At 43.3% G+C, this 22313-nt stretch overlaps 1 protein-coding gene across 1 annotated transcript in view; it reads right to left on the minus strand.

Moving 5' to 3' along the window:
• The window catches only part of adamtsl3 (ADAMTS-like 3), a 228380-nt gene that overhangs the window by 23186 nt on the left and 182881 nt on the right, over positions 1–22313 (minus strand). The window contains 5 exon segments of the mRNA XM_064984412.1: positions 1363–1490; positions 10942–11176; positions 13287–13860; positions 14129–14388; positions 20895–21048. Of these exon segments, the coding sequence (XP_064840484.1) occupies positions 1363–1490; positions 10942–11176; positions 13287–13860; positions 14129–14388; positions 20895–21048 (1351 nt within the window).

Raw genomic sequence — 22313 nt, forward strand, 5'->3', positions numbered from 1 at the left:
TACTTATAATGCTTATCAGACCTGGGACATGTTTGTATTCACTAGGAACTAAACGGAAGCAAACTGTCTGAAAACAGGAGGGACTACCTGAACTTGTCCAATAAGAAACGCTTGTTTTCATTTTCCGTCGCAAAGCGGTTTCCTACGGTGTGCCCTAGCGCCGAGACCCCTAGAGGGTGTTCTTCCTGACATTGTATATTATCTCTTGGTGTTGACGCTATCAACCCAGCCGGTAATACACTCATGTCGCCCGGCGGCTGGTTCATAAAATAAAATATCCTCCCATCAGGCGACAACATTGGCTTCCTCCTGAACTACATTTAATAGGGGGCTGCTAGAAAAATATGAGCAGTGTCTTAATAAAAGCCATTTCCACCACCATGCTAGGGAGGCTAGCTACTTCTGGACGCTGCGTACAGCAGGCGGTGTAACCTGACTGCTTAATAAAAGCCATTTCCACCACCATGCTAGGGAGGCTAACTACTTCTGGACGCTGCGTACAGCAGGCGGTGTACTGCTTAATAAAAGCCATTTCCACCTGACTGTTTAATAAAAGCCATTTCCACCACCATGCTAGGGAGGCTAGCTACTTCTGGATGCTGCGTACAGCAGGCGGTGCAACCTGACTGCTTAATAAAAGCCATTTCCACCACCATGCTAGGGAGGCTAACTACTTCTGGACGCTGCGTGCGGCGGTGCAACCTGACTGCTTAATAAAAGCCATTTCCACCACCATGCTAGGGAGGCTGCAACCTGACTGACTTAATAAAAGCCATTTCCACCACCATGCTAGGGAGGTTAGCTACTTCTGGACACTGCGTACAGCAGGTGGTGCAACCTGACTGCTTAATAAAAGCCATTTCCACCACCATGCTAGGGAGGCTAGCTACTTCTGGACGCTGCGTACAGCAGGCGGTGCAACCTGATTGGCTAAACGCATGGTGGCGGAAATGAGGTTTTATTAAGACTAGTACGCAGATTTCCCCCCTTTGTTTTCAGGCTCGCTAGTCGCAGGGGGTTAGGAATGTATTGCCGACTACGCTATTTGCGTTGGGACGCCAAAGACAACGTATACTTTGGCGAACCTTGGGGCTGGGGGTGCACTCATGAATATAATAACATGTTGAATTGTCATATACACCGGATAGGTGCAGTGAAATGTGTTGTTTTGCAGGGTCAGCCATAGTAGTACGGCGCCCCTGGAGCAAATTAGGGTTAAGTGCCTTGCTCAAGGGCACATCGGCATATTTTTCACCTTGTAGGCTCGGCTATTCAAACCAGCAACCTTTCGGTTACTGGCCCAACTCTCTAACGGCTAGGCTACCTCCCTCCCATATATAACCCAGTTGACTGGGTACTCACCAGCTAACAGCAGCTGTGTACTCTCTGAGGCTGAACCGTGGGTGTTTGAGGCTGTGCACCTGTACACCCCTCTGTCCCCCGGCCCAGGACTAGAGATATGCAGTCCGCCAGAGATATCCCAGTGTACCCTGCAGTAGCAAAGGAAAACAAGACATGTATCTCAACCACAGTCATCACTATATAATACTATACACATTTTTGGTGTGCAGGAAAGTGATTGTATGGAAATGGATTATACACACAATGCGGTATATAAAAAAGATAGTGTACATGTTATATATAAGAATTTATGTTGGGGCGGCAGGGTAGCCTAGTGGTTAGAGCGTTGGACTAGTAACCGGAAGGTTGCACGTTCAAATCCCCAAGCTGACAAGGTACAAATCTGTCGTTCTGCCCTTGAACAGGCAGTTAACCCACTGTTCCTAGGCCGTCATTGAAAATAAGAATTTGTTCTTAACTGACTTGCCTAGTTAAATAAAGGTATAAAATAAAAAATTATTTATGTTAACATGTTATACAGTATATAAGAATTGATGTTAACATGTTATATATAAGAATTGATGTTAACATGATATATATAAGAATTCATGTAATAGATCATGGTAACATGTTTTACATCATAATTCATTGAAACACTACAGATGGCTTGGCAAAGCAAGTTTGTTTTAAATAATTCACTACTATTGACCTTTGTGGCAGGGCTGTCTCATGAATGACATATCATCCACAGAGCCAGAGTCTAGAACTGTCCACCTACTGTATGATCTCTCAGCAGTCACATGACCAGAGTCTAGAACAATACAGCCTATGATCTCTCAGCAGTCACATGACCAGAGTCTAGAACTGTCCACCTACTGTATGATCTCTCAGCAGTCACATGGCCAGAGTCTAGAACTGTACAGCCTATGATCTCTCAGCAGTCACATGACCAGAGTCTAGAACTGTCCACCTACTGTATGATCTCTCAGCAGTCACATGACCAGAGTCTAGAACTGTCCACCTACTGTATGATCTCTCAGCAGTCACATGACCAGAGTCTAGAACTGTCCACCTACTGTATGATCTCTCAGCAGTCACATGACCAGAGTCTAGAACTGTCCACCTACTGTATGATCTCTCAGCAGTCACATGACCGGAGTCTAGAACTGTAACAGCCTATGATCTCTCAGCAGTCAGCATGACCAGAGTCTAGAACTGTCCACCTACTGTATGATCTCTCAGCAGTCACATGACCGGAGTCTAGAACTGTAACAGCCTATGATCTCTCAGCAGTCACATGACCAGAGTCTAGAACTGTACACCTACTGTATGATCTCTCAGCAGTCACATGACCAGAGTCTAGAACTGTAACAGCCTATGATCTCTCAGCAGTCACATGACCAGAGTCTAGAACTGTACACCTACTGTATGATCTCTCAGCAGTCACATGACCAGAGTCTAGAACTGTACAGCCTATGAGCAGTCACATGACCAGAGTCTAGAACTGTAACAGCCTATGATCTCTTAGCAGTCACATGACCAGAGTCTAGAACTGTACAGCCTATGATCTCTCAGCAGTCACATGACCAGAGTCTAGAACTGTAACAGCCTATGATCTCTCAGCAGTCACATGACCAGAGTCTAGAACTGTAACAGCCTATGATCTCTCAGCAGTCACATGACCAGAGTCTAGAACTGTACAGCCTATGAGCAGTCACATGACCAGAGTCTAGAACTGTAACAGCCTATGATCTCTTAGCAGTCACATGACCAGTCTAGAACTGTACACATACTGTATGATCTCTCAGCAGTCACATGACCAGAGTCTAGAACTGTACACCTATGAGCAGTACATGATCTCTCAGCAGTCACATGACCAGAGTCTAGAACTGTACACCTACTGTATGATCTCTCAGCAGTCACATGACCAGAGTCTAGAACTGTACACCTACTGTATGATCTCTCAGCAGTCACATGACCAGAGTCTAGAACTGTACACCTACTGTATGATCTCTCAGCAGTCACATGACCAGAGTCTAGAACTGTAACAGCCTATGATCTCTCAGCAGTCACATGACCAGAGTCTAGAACTGTAACACCTACTGCAGTCATGATCTCTGTACAGCCTAGCAGTCACATGACCAGAGTCTAGAACTGTAACAGCCTATGATCTCTCAGCAGTCACATGACCAGAGTCTAGAACTGTACACCTACTGTATGATCTCTCAGCAGTCACATGACCAGAGTCTAGAACTGTATACCTACTGTATGATCTCTCAGCAGTCACATGACCAGAGTCTAGAACTGGAACAGCCTGTATGATCTCTCAGCAGTCACATGACCAGAGTCTAGAACTGTACACATACTGTATGATCTCTCAGCAGTCACATGACCAGAGTCTAGAACTGTACAGCCTATGATCTCTCAGCAGTCACATGACCAGAGTCTAGAACTGTACAGCCTATGATGATCTCTCAGCAGTCACATGACCGGAGTCTAGAACTGTACAGCCTATGAGCAGTCACATGACCAGAGTCTAGAACTGTACAGCCTATGAGCAGTCACATGACCAGAGTCTAGAACTGTAACAGCCTATGATCTCTCAGCAGTCACATGACCAGAGTCTAGAACTGTACACCTATGGATCTCTCAGCAGTCACATGACCAGAGTCTAGAACTGTACAGCCTATGAGCAGTCACATGACCAGAGTCTAGAACTGTAACAGCCTATGATCTCTCAGCAGTCACATGACCAGAGTCTAGAACTGTTACACACAACTGTATGATCTCTCAGCAGTCACATGACCAGAGTCTAGAACTGTACAGCCTATGAGCTGAGTCACATGACCAGAGTCTAGAACTGTACACATACTGTATGATCTCTCAGCAGTCACATGACCAGAGTCTAGAACTGTACAGCCTATGAGCAGTCACATGACCAGAGTCTAGAACTGTAACAGCCTATGATCTCTCAGCAGTCACATGACCAGAGTCTAGAACTGTCAGCAAATTAATCAGTCACATGACCAGAGTCTAGAACTGTAACACTGATATGATCTCTTTCAGTCACATGACCAGAGTCTAGAACTGTACACATACTGTATGATCTCTCAGCAGTCACATGACCAGAGTCTAGAACTGTACACCTACTGTATGATCTCTCAGCAGTCACATGACCAGAGTCTAGAACTGTACCTACTGCCATGATCTCTCAGCAGTCACATGACCAGAGTCTAGAACTGTACACCTAGTGGGATGATCTCTCAGCAGTCACATGACCAGAGTCTAGAACTGAACACATAGAACTGTATGATCTCTCAGCAGTCACATGACCAGAGTCTAGAACTGTACACCTACTGATGATCTCTCAGCAGTCACATGACCAGAGTCTAGAACTGTACAGCCTATGATCTCATCAGCAGTCACATGACCAGAGTCAGAACTGTAGGCACAGCCTATGGTCTCTCAGCAGTCACATGACCAGAGTCTAGAACTGTACAGAATGATGAGCAGCAGTCACATGACCAGAGTCTAGAACTGAACAGTCCTATGGTCTCTCAGCAGTCACATGACCAGAGTCTAGGTCTGAACAGCCTATGGTCTCTCAGCAGTCACATGACCAGAGTCTAGAACTGAACAGCCTATGGTCTCTCAGCAGTCACATGACCAGAGTCTGAACTGTACAGCCTATGAGCAGTCACATGACCAGAGTCTAGAACTGAACAGCAGGTCCTATGATCTCTCAGCAGTCACATGACCAGAGTCTAGAACTGTACAGCCTATGAGCAGTCACATGACCAGAGTCTAGAACTGGGAGCCTATGGTCTCTCAGCAGTCACATGACCAGAGTCTAGAACTGTCCTTCCTATGGTCTGACAGTCAGTCACTCTGATGACTGAGTCTAGGCTCTGAACTGTCCTATGGTCTCTCAGCAGTCACATGACCAGAGTCTAGAACTGAACAGTCCCTATGGTCCCATGCTCTGAGCAGTCACATGACCAGAGTCTAGTGAACAGCTGAAGTCACTGGACCAGATGTCTCTAGAGTCTGAACTGCCTATGGTCTCTGCAGTCACATGACCAGAGTCTAGAACTGAACAGCCTATGGTCTCTCAGCAGTCACATGACATCTAAACTATTACAAACTGGAACTGTCTCAAGGGACTGGGTCAAACCCATGCTCTGAGCTGTCCTTCCTCTCTGGACAGTCCATGTCTGTGTATGTAATTGTGTGGGTGCTTGTGTCTGAGTGTCCGTGTGTATGGCAGTCCATTGTGTGTGTGCGTGTGTCCTCTTCCCATGCTGTGTGCTGTGTGTGTGCTCTGTGACAGTGTGTGTGTGTGACTGTGTGTGTTCCCATGCTATTGTGTGTGTAGCTGTCCTTCCTGCTGGAAATCCAGAATAAACGGAAAGTCCTGCTCTAGTCTAATCAAATTAATCAGCCGATTAAAGATCTAATTTCCTTTAATGATGCTGAACTGTCTCTTTCATATTTTCACAGTTAGTCTCTGATCCCAAATGGCACTCTATTACCCTATGCTCTGGTCAAAAGTAGTGCACCACAAAGGAATAGTCCATTTGGGACTGGTCCTCTTCCCATGTTTCAGTGAGCTGTTAATCTGTCTGGATTAGTCCAGTTCTTATGATTGGTCCTCTTTTGCTATGTGTTTTAAAGTCTCTGAACACAAGGCTCTGAAGGGACACACACACACGTGTCCTTGCTTGCATACATGCACAGACCTGCTCATTTGATTGGCAGACAAACTACACACTCATGCACAGACAGACACACTTCCTTGGCACAGACAAACACACAGACCAATCACAGGACAGACAACACAATGAATGACTTGATTCCTGGGCCTATTCATAAACCATCTCACAGTCCCTCTCTGGACAGTCCAGTCTCTTTTTACCTCTCTGAAGGGACTGGTCCTCTTCCCATGCTCTGAGCTGTCCTGCCTCTTAGACAGTCCAGTCTCTGAAGGGACTGGTGAATCTTGGCCCAGGCTCTGAGCTGTCCTTCCTCTCTGGACAGTCCAGTCTCTGAAGGGACTGGTCCTCTTCCCATGCTCTGGAGCTGTGGGTCCTCTCTGGACAGTCCAGGGGACTGGAAGGGACTGGTCCTCTTCCCATGCTCTGAGCTGTCCTTCCTCTCTGGACAGTCCAGTCTCTGAAGGGACTGGTCCTCTTCCCATGCTCTGAGCTGTCCTTCCTCTCTGGACAGTCCAGTCTCTGAAGGGACTGGTCCTCTTCCCATGCTCTGAGCTGTCCTTCCTCTCTGGACAGTCCAGGGCTGGGGGAAGGGACTGGTCCTCTTCCCATGCTCTGAGCTGTCCTTCCTCTCCGGCCACTGGGACTTGGGAAGGCCAAGGGACTAAGTCTGGGTCAGGGTCTGGGGCTTCCCTTGGCTCTGGAACAAACACCACCAATCCAGGACAGAGGAGCAACACAATGTCTACTTGATTCCTGGGCCTGTATTCATAAAGCATCTCACAGTAGGAGTGCTGATCGGGATTCAGTTTACCATTTTAGATCATAAGGAATATAATTTAATGGACAGGGAAGACCTGATCTTAGATCAGCACTTCTGCATGGAGGCACTATGAATATTGGCCCAGGTTCAAACACTCCAATAACAGATTTAAGAGATTACAGGAACCACCATGCAGGGAAAGCTTGGGTCAAAACAGCTTGTGGGGACTGGAGAGAGGGAGATACTGTTTTTTGACTCATGAAGTCTACTTCCTTTGAGACTGGGGTTAAAGGGCTGGGGGAGAGGGGCTGGGGGAAGTGGACAGGGACTGTTTATATGGAGTGTTGCTGTGGGGAGAGGGCATGGGCTGGGATTGGGAACACAGGGACTGTGGCTGGGTCAGGGTCTGTGTCTGGGGTTATGGGCTGGGGGAGAGGGGCTGGGGGAAGTGGACAGGGACTGTTTATATGGAGTGTTGCTGTGGGGAGAGGGCATGGGCTGGGATTGGGAACACAGGGACTGTGGCTGGGTCAGGGTCTGTGTCTGGGGTTATGGGCTGGGGGAGAGGGGCTGGGGGAAGTGGACAGGGACTGTTTATATGGAGTGTTGCTGTGGGGAGAGGGCATGGGCTGGGATTGGGAACACAGGGACTGTGGCTGGGTCAGGGTCTGTGTCTGGGGTTATGGGCTGGGGGAGAGGGGCTGGGGGAAGTGGACAGGGACTGTTTATATGGAGTGTTGCTGTGGGGAGAGGGCATGGGCTGGGATTGGGAACACAGGGACTGTGGCTGGGTCAGGGTCTGTGTCTGGGGTTATGGGCTGGGGGAGAGAGGCAGGATCTGGGTCTGGGGAAACAAACAGGGTTTGTGTATATGGGTGTGTGGCTAGGGGAGGCTGGGGGCTGCTAAAGCCATGCAGTGGTTTATGGATCTCTATGGGGCTATAAGCTCTCTGTTAGATCCCATTTAGACCATGTGGGAATGTACACAGAGCTACTCCCACCCACATCCCACTTCATCAGACTGATGCTTGGCCACCACTCACAGGCTAGAAGTTACCCTTATGCACAGATCTAGGATCAGTGTACCCTTCCCGAAGCCTAACCATAACCATTAGGGGGTGAAACCTCTTTCTACTCTGTAGCAGAATGTAGTTGCCCTCTTGACATTGATCCAAGATCAGTTTTGTTTGTCCCCCCATTATGGTTAAGGTGAGGCTTAAGGGAGGATACCCTGATCCTAGATCTGTGCCTAACATATTGACTGACCTTTTATTTAGATAATCCAAGTATCAGACTTACTCTGCTATATGTAGTAAATGGGGAAAAATGGTTTTCTACTTTATAACATGGAGTCAGTGGACCTAGAGGGGAACGTATAAACCAATAGAGCATGGAAAATGTACTCTCTCAGACCACATCCCTGGAAAAATAGAATTGTGGCTAGCAACAGTCCTACGGCCAGCACTGTACCTATCATGTAAAACCTGCTAAACACATGCAGTAGAATATATACAGTAGACATGCCAGTAGACAGGATAGGACAAGATGATATAATACTGTTCAGTTGTTTAGCATACGCTTTTATCCAAAGTGACTTGAACACGTGTTCAGTATATGCATAACTGTCACGCCCTGACCATAGAGAGCTGTTATTCTCTATGTTGGTTAGGTCGGGGTGTGATTTAAGGGTGGGTTATCAAGGTGAATTGTATTTCGATGTTGGCCTAGTATGGTTCCCAATCAGAGGCAGCTGTTTATCGTTGTCTCTGATTGGGGATCATATTTGGGTAGGCATTTTCCCATTGTGCTTTGTGGGATCTTGTCTATGTATAGTTGCCTGAGAACATTATATTAGCTTCACGTTTTGGTTGTTCGCTTTGTTGTTTGTGTTCTTTGAAGTTTTCTATTCCATAATAAAGGATGGAAACATACCACACTGCATCTTGGTCTACTCCTTGTGACAATAGCATGTGAGAAAATGAGACTAAATACCATGGTCCAACCAGGTCTGACCAATCAGGATCACATGATGACATTTGGACCACAAACAACTTAATTGTCCAGATTTTCCAGATAAAGGTCAGAAGGCTGAGACTTGCTGGACATCCTGAGCTGGCTGCCAGTACATTTATACTGTGGGTCCCCTCACGTAATGGACCAAGACCTCCCACAAGGCCCAAGGAGACATTATGGATAACATCTGGCGAGACACTGGTGTCAGGTCGGGCTTAGCAGCTTCTATGAAGGAAAGACTGCCATGGCATTCAGGGCATTGCACCACCAAAAGCAAGCAAGTCCAAATGTGGAAATGTGCCTTTGGCTCCACACTGGCATACATTCACATCAAACATAAAACCTGTTATTTTTATTTCTCTACTACAGGTTTAAAAAGCCGGTATGCAACCTAAAACAAACGTCTTTCCTCTCATTGAATGAACATGAGGCCTGGCAAATCTGTTGAAAAATCCTGATGAAGGCTAAAGGCCGAAACACATTGGTTTTAATTATAGCAATTTTCATTGTCTTGTAAGAGTTACTGAATTTCCACTTCAAATCTATCCAAGTGTTTAGAGAGTTCAAACGGGTTACAGTACACAACAGGCTGTCCCGTTGCCTGCTATCACAACACGCTGGTTCCAAGACCACATCACTTTGATAAGAGCAAGTGAAGGGCAACCATCTCCACACTCACACGGAACTGGGAGAACACACAGCTTCACGCCTCGGCCCTGGGCCCTGTCAATGTCAATCAACCATCCATGTTTCCCTCCCCATTTCCATTACCATTTCACTTTTTTTATTTTTCGCCTTTTTCCCCCAATTTTATGCTGCCTTCCCTCCCCTTCCCTTCTCTTTCCTCTTTCCTTCCCCTCTCTCTCCTTCCCCTCCTTCCCCTCTCTCTCCCCTCTGTCCTTCCCTTTTCTCTCCTCTTTCCTTCCCCTCTCTCCTCATTCCTTCCCCTCTCTCTCCATTTTCCTTCTCCTCTCTATCCTCATTCCTTCCCCTCTCTCTCCTCATTCCTTCCCCTCTCTCTCCTTTTTCCTTCCCCTCTCTCTCCTCTGTCCTTCCCTTCTCTCTCCTCTTTATTTCCCCTCTCTCTCCTTTTTCCTTCCCCTCTCTCTCCTCTGTCCTTCCCTTCTCTCTCCTCTGTCCTTCCCTTCTCTCTCCTCTGTCCTTCCCTTCTCTCTCCTCTGTCCTTCCCTTCTCTCTCCTCTGTCCTTCCCTTCTCTCTCCTCTGTCCTTTCCTTCTCTCTCCTCTGTCCTTCCCTTCTCTCTCCTCTGTCTTTCCCCTCTCTCCTCTTTCCTTCCCTTCTCTTCTCCCCTCTCCTTCACCTCTCTTCCCTCTCTCTAGCCGTTTTCTTCCCTTTCCTTTCCTCTCCATCGCTCACCTCTCTATCCCCTTTCTCTACACTCTCTCCCTTCTCCAGCCAAGTTCTGAACTGACCCTGTAAAACAGTGAGTGCTGCTCCAGCTCCATGGGAGATCCATGAGGAGAGTAGGAGTAGGAGGAGGAGGAGGGGGGATATACAATACGTGAGGAAGAGGAGGAGGGGGTTACACAAGATGTGAGGAATGGGATGAAGGAGGGTGATATACAAGATGTGAGGAAGAGGAGGATGAGAATGGGGTAAAGGAGGAAGAAGACATGAGTAGAGAGGAAGATTTGAAGAGGGGGAGGAGGATGAAGACTGAGCAACAGGGCCGGAAGGTGAAATTGTACATTTTACACCATGATCTGAGGCGGACTCGGAACACAGAACATTCACAGCGGGCTCCGAGTCCTTTCTCCTTTCTCTGATATATGAGTAACAGATTCCATAGCTTCTCACAGGGATCCTGCATAGCTTCAATCAGTATTCTATCCAGGGCAAAGCCAAGCCCAGCAGGCCTGAGCTATACCCCACATAGAGGGCTGCTGCACTATATTATGGAAAGAGGAGTGAGAATGGAGGATAACATAAAGCTAATGGGCATGTCTTATTTGTGTGTGTGTGTGTGTGTGTGTGTGTGTGTGTGTGTGTGTGTGTGTGTGTGTGTGTGTGTGTGTGTGTGTGTGTGTGTGTGTGTGTGTGTGTGAATGTGACAGTATGCATGTGTGTATTTGTGTATTACTGTATGTGTTACCTGTCAGTCAGTTGTAGCTCTACTCCGTCCTTGGTCCAGGTGATTTGGGGCTGCGGGATGCCCTTTGAGGGGCAGAGCAGGTACAGCTGCCGCGTGGCGTTGGTCAGGAAGGCTGTCTGGCCAACACTGATGTTCAGACTCCTCTGGAAGGTCATCGAGGGGTTCTGCCTCTGTCGGATGATCACTGGTCTCTTGAAGCTACTAGCCGACCACTCTGACGAGTTTGGTGTCCGGTCTATTGAGATTTGAGATCGTATCACATTGTATGTTGCAGATTAAATAATAACTACAGTCGGGGTCAGTTCCATTTCCATTAATTAGTTTCAAGAAATAAACTGAAATTCCACATCTCAATGCTCTATGAGAAACATTTGGAATTAGAATGTTATGTTTTTCTTCCTGAATTGAAAAGGAATTGACCCCCAACCTTGATAAAACACATTTGATGCACTAGTAATGTCATAATGAGTTGTGGGTTTCATTCCTGTATATAAACTGAACATAAATAAATAACTTGTATTTTTTATTTAGCCATGAAAGTATCTGTCCTATGAATACCCACGTTTTAAATGTAACTCTAACACCATATAGTGCCTGCAAATGTTTCATCTGAATACACAATCCTGTTTCGGGCTCTACTTTAACAAACCTAACAGAATGGTAAATCTAAACGCAGGCGGTAGTGCTATAGGTTCAGGGGTGTGTCAGAAATAGTTTTGCTATTTTCACTATCACAATTCTCGGGACACTTGTTGGCATTGGCGCGAAAGGGGCTGGGTTTTGATGAATAAAGAAGTTGTGGGTGTCTCGAGGCTTGGTCCCTCAATGGCCAATCAGAATGTACTCCATGGCAAAATATGTGACTCATTTCAGAAAACTAGGCATATGTCACACACACACTTTACAGGAGAGGCGTTTGAACGTAAACGCTTGGGCAGAAATGCCTTCTGGAACATGTAAATGTTCATGTGTCTTAATAACACACTTGCATGCCATCTGTAAAAACGAATACAACTGTTAAATTACGAGCCTAGTTGGTTTAGCCATGGAAAAAGCCAGGAACCTTCATGAGCCAGGAACATTCATAGCCATGATTGGCTGAGATAATGGATGGGCTGGACATGCCGAGAGATGAGTTCGGATTGGTCTGCCATGTAGCACACGTTTGTCTATAACATAAGCTGGTCAGCATGTGTAAGTAATCCTTTCTAACATGGCTTTTATGAAAGACATCACGTAGTAGGACTGCAAAAGTGTTGCCCTCCACTTTCTGGAAGAGCAAGTCTTGAAATCAGTAGAATGCCCAGTGGAATTAGAGCATGATAACTAAGGAGATGGAGAAAATTCAGGCAATTGATTGCAAAAATGCAGAGGGAGTCAAAAAGAGAACAGACAGAAGACTGTTGTATAAAACATCTCATATCTGTTGAACCAGCCTTCATTAAAGTGGGTCATTTCTGTTGAACCAGCCTTCATTATAGTAGGTCATTTCTGTTGAACCAGCCTTCATTATAGTGGGTCATTTCTGTTGAACCAGCCTTCATTATAGTAGGTCATTTCTGTTGAACCAGCCTTCATTATAGTAGGTCATTTCTGTTGAACCAGCCTTCATTATAGTGGGTCATTTCTGTTGAACCAGCCTTCATTATAGTAGGTCATTTCTGTTGAACCAGCCTTCATTATAGTGGGTCATTTCTGTTGAACCAGCCTTCATTATAGTAGGTCATTTCTGTTGAACCAGCCTTCATTATAGTGGGTCATTTCTGTTGAACCAGCCTTCATCATAGTAGGTCATTTTTGTTGAACCAGCCTTCATTATAGTGGGTCATTTCTGTTGAACCAGCCTTCATTATAGTGGGTCATTTCTGTTGAACTGGCCTTCATTATAGTAGGTCATTTCTGTTGAACCAGCCTTCATTATAGTAGGTCATTTCTGTTGAACCAGCCTTCATTATAGTGGGTCATTTCTGTTGAACCAGCCTTCATTATAGTGGGTCATTTCTGTTGAACCAGCCTTCATTATAGTAGGTCATTTCTGTTGAACCAGCCTTCATTATAGTGGGTCATTTCTGTTGAACCGGCCTTCATTATAGTGGGTCATAACAAAAAAGTTACGTAATACTGTATATTATATTATGCAAAAAAACTTCTCAGGCACTTGCAGATTCATTATGAATGAATGTGAGTGTTTCTGTCCTATATGTACAGCATGGTGTGCCTGGGTAACTGTTTCTAATGTGTATGATGTACATGTGGTGTTTTTCATTCTGGTACGGTGACATCCTTGGAGGGAAAAAGTTGTATTCTATTGTACTGGATTATTTTCTATCGTAACAAAAGGTTACCTTTTGGGTTCCCCGTCTCCTCCTTGGTCCCTTTCCACTGCTCTGTGGAGGCCTGTTGGCCTCCAGACATCTCTGTGATGAGGGTGTAGATGATCTGAGAAGCTTGTTCCTGGCTGATCTCTCCCATCTCCGCCTGCAGACTCACGTTCCTCACCCTCTCCTCCAGGCTCCAGGGCTGCAGCACCAAGGCCCCCGCCTGCACCTGCAGCACCGAGGCCTCCACACCACCGGGCAGCAGAGACAGACTGGGACCTTTGAGGCTGGGGGTAAACGGGAGGCAGTGAGGAAGACCCTGGGGGTCCCAGTCCTGAGGGTTGAATCCTGGTTGAATCCTGGTCAGGTCTAGGCCAGGTTCGGGGTCCGATTCGTTTTCAAACGGTCGGTTGATCAGTCTGCTGTCGCTGCCAATCAGTTTAAGGGTGAATGTGTCTGAGGCGGGGCCAGCGATACACACGTACACCCCACTGTCCACGACTCCTAGGCTGTGGATCTTTAGAGAACCAGATTTGGTGACGCCCAGACGCTTGCAACTGGGCAGGGGGCGGCCGTCCTTCTCCCAACGGATGTAGGCTTTCTAGATGCAACATACAAGACAAAACACAAAGCAAAAATAAGAGCTAAGGAGGCCAACCTCTCAATTTAGACTGGAGTCCTGGAATGGCCTTTACCTCCTGACAAGCTGAGCAGAACAGCTGTTCAGGGAGATTTGTCTATTGCCAGAATGAATCTACAAAATGAAATGTAAGTGATTTGAAATGATAAACAGTCATAGTTGGAAACCCCAGCCATGGCATATGTTCTCATCCATTACAACAATAAAGACCATGAGGAAGGGATCCAACCTGGAAGCGCCGGACAGGGCATTTGATGATCAGGGAGGTTTTTGGAAGGAGGTAAGCACGCCCACCGATGGTCAGGTGGAGGCGTTTCTCCTGCCGGGTCTGGATGTAGATACGACTCAAGCCTAGAATCAACGGACAACGCTTTACTGGCTCCTTGATTGTTTCCTTTGATGCTTCCTTCCCTGTCTCCTTTGTGGGCTGCTGGTTGATTCTGGATGCTTCCTTCACAAGCTGTCTGGGGTTCATCTCTGTCTTATGCTCTGAAGGGAATGATGGATGGAGAGAGAGAGAGAGGGGGAACATAACATAACAGTGGTCAACCTCTTACAGTGAATGAAACCATTGTCATTTACTCACATGACAAATATAGGCTATAGCATGAAGGTTTAGAAGGATAAAACAACTTTATAACTAACACAAAATATTATAAATAAAACCTACATTATATCTGACATTATGATAATGATTTGATTTGGAATAATGATTCTACATTAGCATTAGCATAATTTGGGCGGCAGTTAGCCTAGCGGTTAAAGAGGAAACTCAGCAACCGGATGGTTGCCAGTTCAAATCCTGGGTCTGACAGGAAAAATCTATCGGGAAGTGAGCTGGCAACTAGAGGGTTGCCGGTGTCAAATCCCAGATGCCATTGCCTGTTGGTGTGCCCTTGAGCAAGGCACTTAACCCCCCATAACAACAGCTCCCCGGGGCGCCCAGTGTGGCAGCTCCCCACACCTCTCCAAAACCTGGGTGTATTTATGTCCTTGGAGGGGTTAAAAGCAGAAGTCACATTTCAGTTGGACCTTGTAATCTACTGTAGTGATCTAATGAAGTGATCTAATGAAGTGATCTAATGAGGTGATCTTAAAATGAGAAAAGAGTCAATCAGTAGAGAACAAGATCTTCCACCCTGTTCTGTCTGGAATCAGCTGGACCTAAAACCAAGCTCTCACGAGCAGTACATTTCAATCACTGTAATTTCTGTCTCGTACTGACCGATGGTCATACTTAGACTGTGAGGCAATGCATTCAGACCCTCCCTCTAACGCCCTCTCTGTGAGCTTACCAAATGGCACCCTATTCCCTATGTAGTGACCAGAGCCTGTATGGTCATACTTAGACTGAGGCGATGTGGACTGCTCCAAAGTAGTGTACTATATGGCAAAAGGTTGCCATTTGGGAAGCACACTCCCTGTATATCTGGGTCAAGTTAATCCTGTGGATTTGATATCATTAGCTTTGATAACAGGGAATGAGATAAGGTCTGGGCTAGAAGGATGAGGCAACATGACCTTGTGCTTGAGACTTTGAGGCTACATCCCAAATGGCACCCTAATCCCTATATAGTGCAGAGCCCTATGGGACCTGATGAAAAGTAATGCACTGTTTTTGGAATAAGGTGCTGTTTGGGATACAACCTGAGGCTAGGATGACAGCAGGGGAGAGTCAATCCTTTGGTTAATGTGAAGTCATTCCATCTAATATCTCCAAACATAAAACACAGTATACACACTACCCTATTGTGAATCTATAGATGTAGTATACACACTACCCTATTGTGAATCTATAGATGTAGTATACACACTACCCTATTGTGAATCTATAGATGTAGTATACACACTACCCTATTGTGAATCTATAGATGTAGTATACACACTACCCTATTGTGAATCTATAGATGTAGTATACACACTACCCTATTGTGAATCTATAGATGTAGTATACACACTACCCTATTGTGAATCTATAGATGTAGTATACACACTACCCTATTGTGAATCTATAGATGTAGTATACACACTACCCTATTGTGAATCTATAGATGTAGTATACACACTACCCTATTGTGAATCTATAGATGTAGTATACACACTACCCTATTGTGAATCTATAGATGTAGTATACACACTACCCTATTGTGAATCTATAGATGTAGTATACACACTACCCTATTGTGAATCTATAGATGTAGTATACACACTACCCTATTGTGAATCTATAGATGTAGTATACACACTACCCTATTGTGAATCTATAGATGTAGTATACACACTACCCTATTGTGAATCTATAGATGTAGTATACACACTACCCTATTGTGAATCTATAGATGTAGTATACACACTACCCTATTGTGAATCTATAGATGTAGTATACACACTACCCTATTGTGAATCTATAGATGTAGTATACACACTACCCTATTGTGAATCTATAGATGTAGTATACACACTACCCTATTGTGAATCTATAGATGTAGTATACACACTACCCTATTGTGAATCTATAGATGTAGTATACACACTACCCTATTGTGAATCTATAGATGTAGTATACACACTACCCTATTGTGAATCTATAGATGTAGTATACACACTACCCTATTGTGAATCTATATATGTAGTATACACACTACCCTATTGTGAATCTATAGATGTAGTATACACACTATTGTGAATCTATAGATGTAGTATACTATTGTGAATCTATAGATGTAGATCTATATATATAGTATACCCTATTGTGAATCTATATATGTAGTATACACACTACCCTATTGTGAATCTATAGATGTAGTATACACACTACCCTATTGTGAATCTATAGATGTAGTATACACACTACCCTATTGTGAATCTATAGATGTAGTATACACACTACCCTATTGTGAATCTATAGATGTAGTATACACACTACCCTATTGTGAATCTATAGATGTAGTATACACACTACCCTATTGTGAATCTATAGATGTAGTATACACACTACCCTATTGTGAATCTATAGATGTAGTATACACACTACCCTATTGTGAATCTATAGATGTAGTATACACACTACCCTATTGTGAATCTATAGATGTAGTATACACACTACCCTATTGTGAATCTATAGATGTAGTATACACACTACCCTATTGTGAATCTATAGATGTAGTATACACACTACCCTATTGTGAATCTATAGATGTAGTATACACACTACCCTATTGTGAATCTATAGATGTAGTATACACACTACCCTATTGTGAATCTATAGATGTAGTATACACACTACCCTATTGTGAATCTATAGATGTAGTATACACACTACCCTATTGTGAATCTATAATCTATAGATGTAGTATACACACTACCCTATTGTGAATCTATAGATGTAGTATACACACTACCCTATTGTGAATCTATAGATGTAGTATACACACTACCCTATTGTGAATCTATAGATGTAGTATACACACTACCCTATTGTGAATCTATATGTAGTATACACACTACCCTATTGTGAATCTATAGATGTAGTATACACACTACCCTATTGTGAATCTATAGATGTAGTATACACACTACCCTATTGTGAATCTATAGATGTAGTATACACACTACCCTATTGTGAATCTATAGATGTAGTATACACACTACCCTATTGTGAATCTATAGATGTAGTATACACACTACCCTATTGTGAATCTATAGATGTAGTATACACACTACCCTATTGTGAATCTATAGATGTAGTATACACACTACCCTATTGTGAATCTATAGATGTAGTATACACACTACCCTATTGTGAATCTATAGATGTAGTATACACACTACCCTATTGTGAATCTATAGATGTAGTATACACACTACCCTATTGTGAATCTATAGATGTAGTATACACACTACCCTATTGTGAATCTATAGATGTAGTATACACACTACCCTATTGTGAATCTATAGATGTAGTATACACACTACCCTATTGTGAATCTATAGATGTAGTATACACACTACCCTATTGTGAATCTATAGATGTAGTATACACACTACCCTATTGTGAATCTATAGATGTAGTATACACACTACCCTATTGTGAATCTATAGATGTAGTATACACACTACCCTATTGTGAATCTATAGATGTAGTATACACACTACCCTATTGTGAATCTATAGATGTAGTATACACACTACCTATTGTGAATCTATATTGTGAATCTATAGATGTAGTATACATGTCTATAGTGTATACACACTACCCTATTGTGAATCTATATATGTAGTATACACACTACCCTATTGTGAATCTGTATTGTGAATCTATAGATGTAGTATACACACTACCCTATTGTGAATCTATAGATGTAGTATACACACTACCCTATTGTGAATCTATAGATGTAGTATACACACTACCCTATTGTGAATCTATAGATGTAGTATACACACTACCCTATTGTGAATCTATATATGTAGTATACACACTACCCTATTGTGAATCTATAGATGTAGTATACACACTATACACACTACCCTATTGTGAATCTATAGATGTAGTATACACACTACCCACCATATTGTGAATCTATAGATGTAGTATACACACTACCCTATTGTGAATCTATATATGTAGTATACACACTACCCTATTGTGAATCTATAGATGTAGTATACACACTACCCTATTGTGAATCTATAGATGTAGTATACACACTACCCTATTGTGAATCTATAGATGTAGTATACAGACTACCCTATTGTGAATCTATAGGTGTATACACATATACACACACTACCCTATTGTGAATCTATAGGTGTAGTATACACACTACCCTATTGTGAATCTATATATGTAGTATACACACTACCCTATTGTGAATCTATATATGTAGTATACACACTACCCTATTGTGAATCTATAGATGTAGTATACACACTACCCTATTGTGAATCTATAGATGTAGTATACACACTACCCTATTGTGAATCTATAGATGTAGTATACACACTACCCTATTGTGAATCTGTATTGTGAATCTATAGATGTAGTATACACACTACCCTATTGTGAATCTATAGATGTAGTATACACACTGTTTGTACGTTTGCATAGATAACATATATAATGTAGGTAGATGTAGGTAGATATATATACACATACATATATATACATATATATACACATATACATATATACACACATATATACATATACACATATATATATGTACATATACACATATATATATATATACACATATATATACATATGTGTATATATATATATATGTATATATATGTGTATATATATACATATACACACATATATGTACACATATGTGTATTATTATACATATACACACATATATGTACACATATGTGTATATATATATATACATATACACACATATATGTACACATATGTGTATATATATATACATATACACACATATATGTACACATATGTGTATATATATATATATGTGTATATATACATATGTATATATATACACATATGTATATACATATATGTATATACATATGTATATATATACATATGTATATATATACACATGTATATATATGTATATATATACATATGTATATATATGTATATATATACATATGTATACATATGTATATATATGTATATATATATATACATATATATACATACACATACACATACACATATACATATATATATGTATATATATATATATATATATATATATATACTGTCACGCCCTGGTCGAAATATATTATGTTTATTCTTCATTTATTCGGTCAGGCCAGGGTGTGACATGGGTTATTGTGGGTTGTTTTTGTCTTGGGGTTTTGGTGGATGTCTAGCGTAGTCTATGGCTGCCTGAGGCGGTTCTCAATCAGAGTCAGGTGATTATCGTTGTCTCTGATTGGGAACCATATTTAGGCAGCCATATTCTTTGAGTGTTTTCATGCGTTATTGTTCCTGTCTCTGTGTCTTCACCAGATAGGACTGTTTAGGTTTTCACGTTCCGTTTGATGTTTTTGTATTGTTCGTGTTTTTTCGTTCTTCATTAAACATGTCTCAAAAATACCACGCTGCATTTTGGTCCGCTCCTCCTTCAGAAGAAAGCCGTTACATATACACACACATATATATACACACACATATATATACATACACACACATATATATACACATATATATACACATATACATACACATATATACACATATATATACACATATATATGTTTGAACATACATATACATATACATATACATATATATATATATATATATATATACATATATATATATATATATATATATATATATATATATATATATATATATATATACACAACTCCAGTTCTCACTTTGAATGTTTACATTTGAACCGACTAATCAAAATCATGTGTGTGTATATATATATACACACACACATGTTTTTGATTAGTCGGTTCAAATGTAAACATTCAAAGTGAGAACTGGAGCTGTCGATGGCCTGATAAAGAACAGAACATGTTCCTGTGTCTTTATTCTCATGGATAATCACTTTCCAGACATAGATATTGAAGACTTTGTACTTAGGTACAGTACGGTCACAGTGGCTGGATCACAAACGGTACCCTATTCTCTATACCTTTTGGATCACTTTCAAGTGTACATATTTAAGACTCCTACTCACCCATAGCATGTTCACAGTGAATACGTCCCAAATGGCACCCTATTTCCATGTGCACTACTTTTGACCAGGACCAATGGCACCCTATTCCCTATATAGTACACTAATTTTGAGAGAACATGGTGCCATTTGGGATGCAGAGACTGTATGCTTTCAGAATCTCTAATCTGGTCACATCTCTGTAGAGTTGAGCTTTACGGAGCACTGACATCAGACGGAACAACACAAGACATTTTTCCCCAGACATGCAGACATGGGAAGTGTGTGTATGTGTGTGGTTGTATGTATGTGTGTGTGTGTGTGTGTTTGTGTGTGTGTACTCACTAGGGCAGGTGATCATTCGGCATGTCCTGACCAGGGGTGGAGAGGAGAGGCCGTCGCAGAGCCTCCTAGCCAGCATCACCTGCTGTCCAGCTGAGGTCAACCTCCGACACACTGGCTCCCTACGTTGGATCCCCAGACCACAGGATACAGAGCACTGCAACACACACATTCATTATGCTTTTTGTTTGTTCACAACTTTGTGTAATCCAAAATGGAATTGCCCCCCTCCTTTCACTGTCCCTCTTACAGTTCCTGACACTAACCCCACCCTCCACTCACCTCCCCCACTCTGCCTCCCTCCATCCATCCATCCATCCATCCCTCTTCATCCCTATGCAACCTCTACTCACATTCTCCTCCCTCCCTCCCCCCCCACCTCCCATCCCTCCATTAATCTGCTCCTAATCTCCTTCAGTCTCTCTCCTCCCTCCCATCCCTCCATTAATCTGCTCCTAATCTCCTTCAGTCTCTCTCCTCCCTCCCCATCCCTCCATTAATCTGCTCCTAATCTCCTTCAGTCTCTCTCCTCCCTCCCCATCCCTCCATTAATCTGCTCCTAATCTCCTTCAGTCTTCATCCCTCCATTAATCTGCTCCTAATCTCCTTCAGTCTCTCTCCTCCCTCCCCATCCCTCTCCTTCATTAATTAATCTGCTCCTAATCTCCTTCAGTCTCTCTCCTCCCTCCCCATCCCTCCATTAATCTGCTCCTAATCTCCTTCAGTCTCTCCCTCCCCATCCCTCCATTAATCTGCTCCTAATTAATCTCCTTCAGTCTCTCTCCTCCCTCCCCATCCCCATTAATCTGCTCCTCCCTTCAGTCTCTCTCCTCCCTCCCCATCCCTCCATTAATCTGCTCCTAATCTCCTTCAGTCTCTCTCCTCCCTCCCCCCTCCATCCCCTCTATTAATCTGCTCCTAATCTCCTTCAGTCTCTCTCCTCCCCCATCCCTCCATTAATCCCCTACTCCTTCAGTCTTCCCCCACTCTCCCCTGCTCCTAATCTCCTTCAGTCTCTCTCCTCCCTCCCCATCCCTCCATTAATCTGCCAATCTCCTTCAGTCTCTCTCCTCCCTCCCATCCCTCCATTAATCTGCTCCTAATCTCCTTCAGCATCCCTCCATTAATCTGCTCCTACAGTCCTCTCCTCCCTCCCATCCCTCCATTAATCTGGATCCCTCCATTAATCTGCAGGTCCTAATCTGATCCCTCCATTAATCTGGGGCTCCTAATCTCCTTCAGGCTTTCTCCTTCAGTCTCTCTCCTCCCTCCCCATCCCTCCATTAATCTGCTCCTAATCTCCTTCAGGGCATGCTCTAATCTCCTTCAGTCTCTCTCCTCCCTCCCATCCATCCATTAATCTGCTCCTAATCTCCTTCAGCTCTCTCTCCTCCCTCCCCATCCCTCCATTAATCTGTTCCT

Source organism: Oncorhynchus masou, chromosome 2, assembly GCF_036934945.1.
Source record: "Oncorhynchus masou masou isolate Uvic2021 chromosome 2, UVic_Omas_1.1, whole genome shotgun sequence".
Lineage (NCBI taxonomy): Eukaryota > Metazoa > Chordata > Actinopteri > Salmoniformes > Salmonidae > Oncorhynchus > Oncorhynchus masou.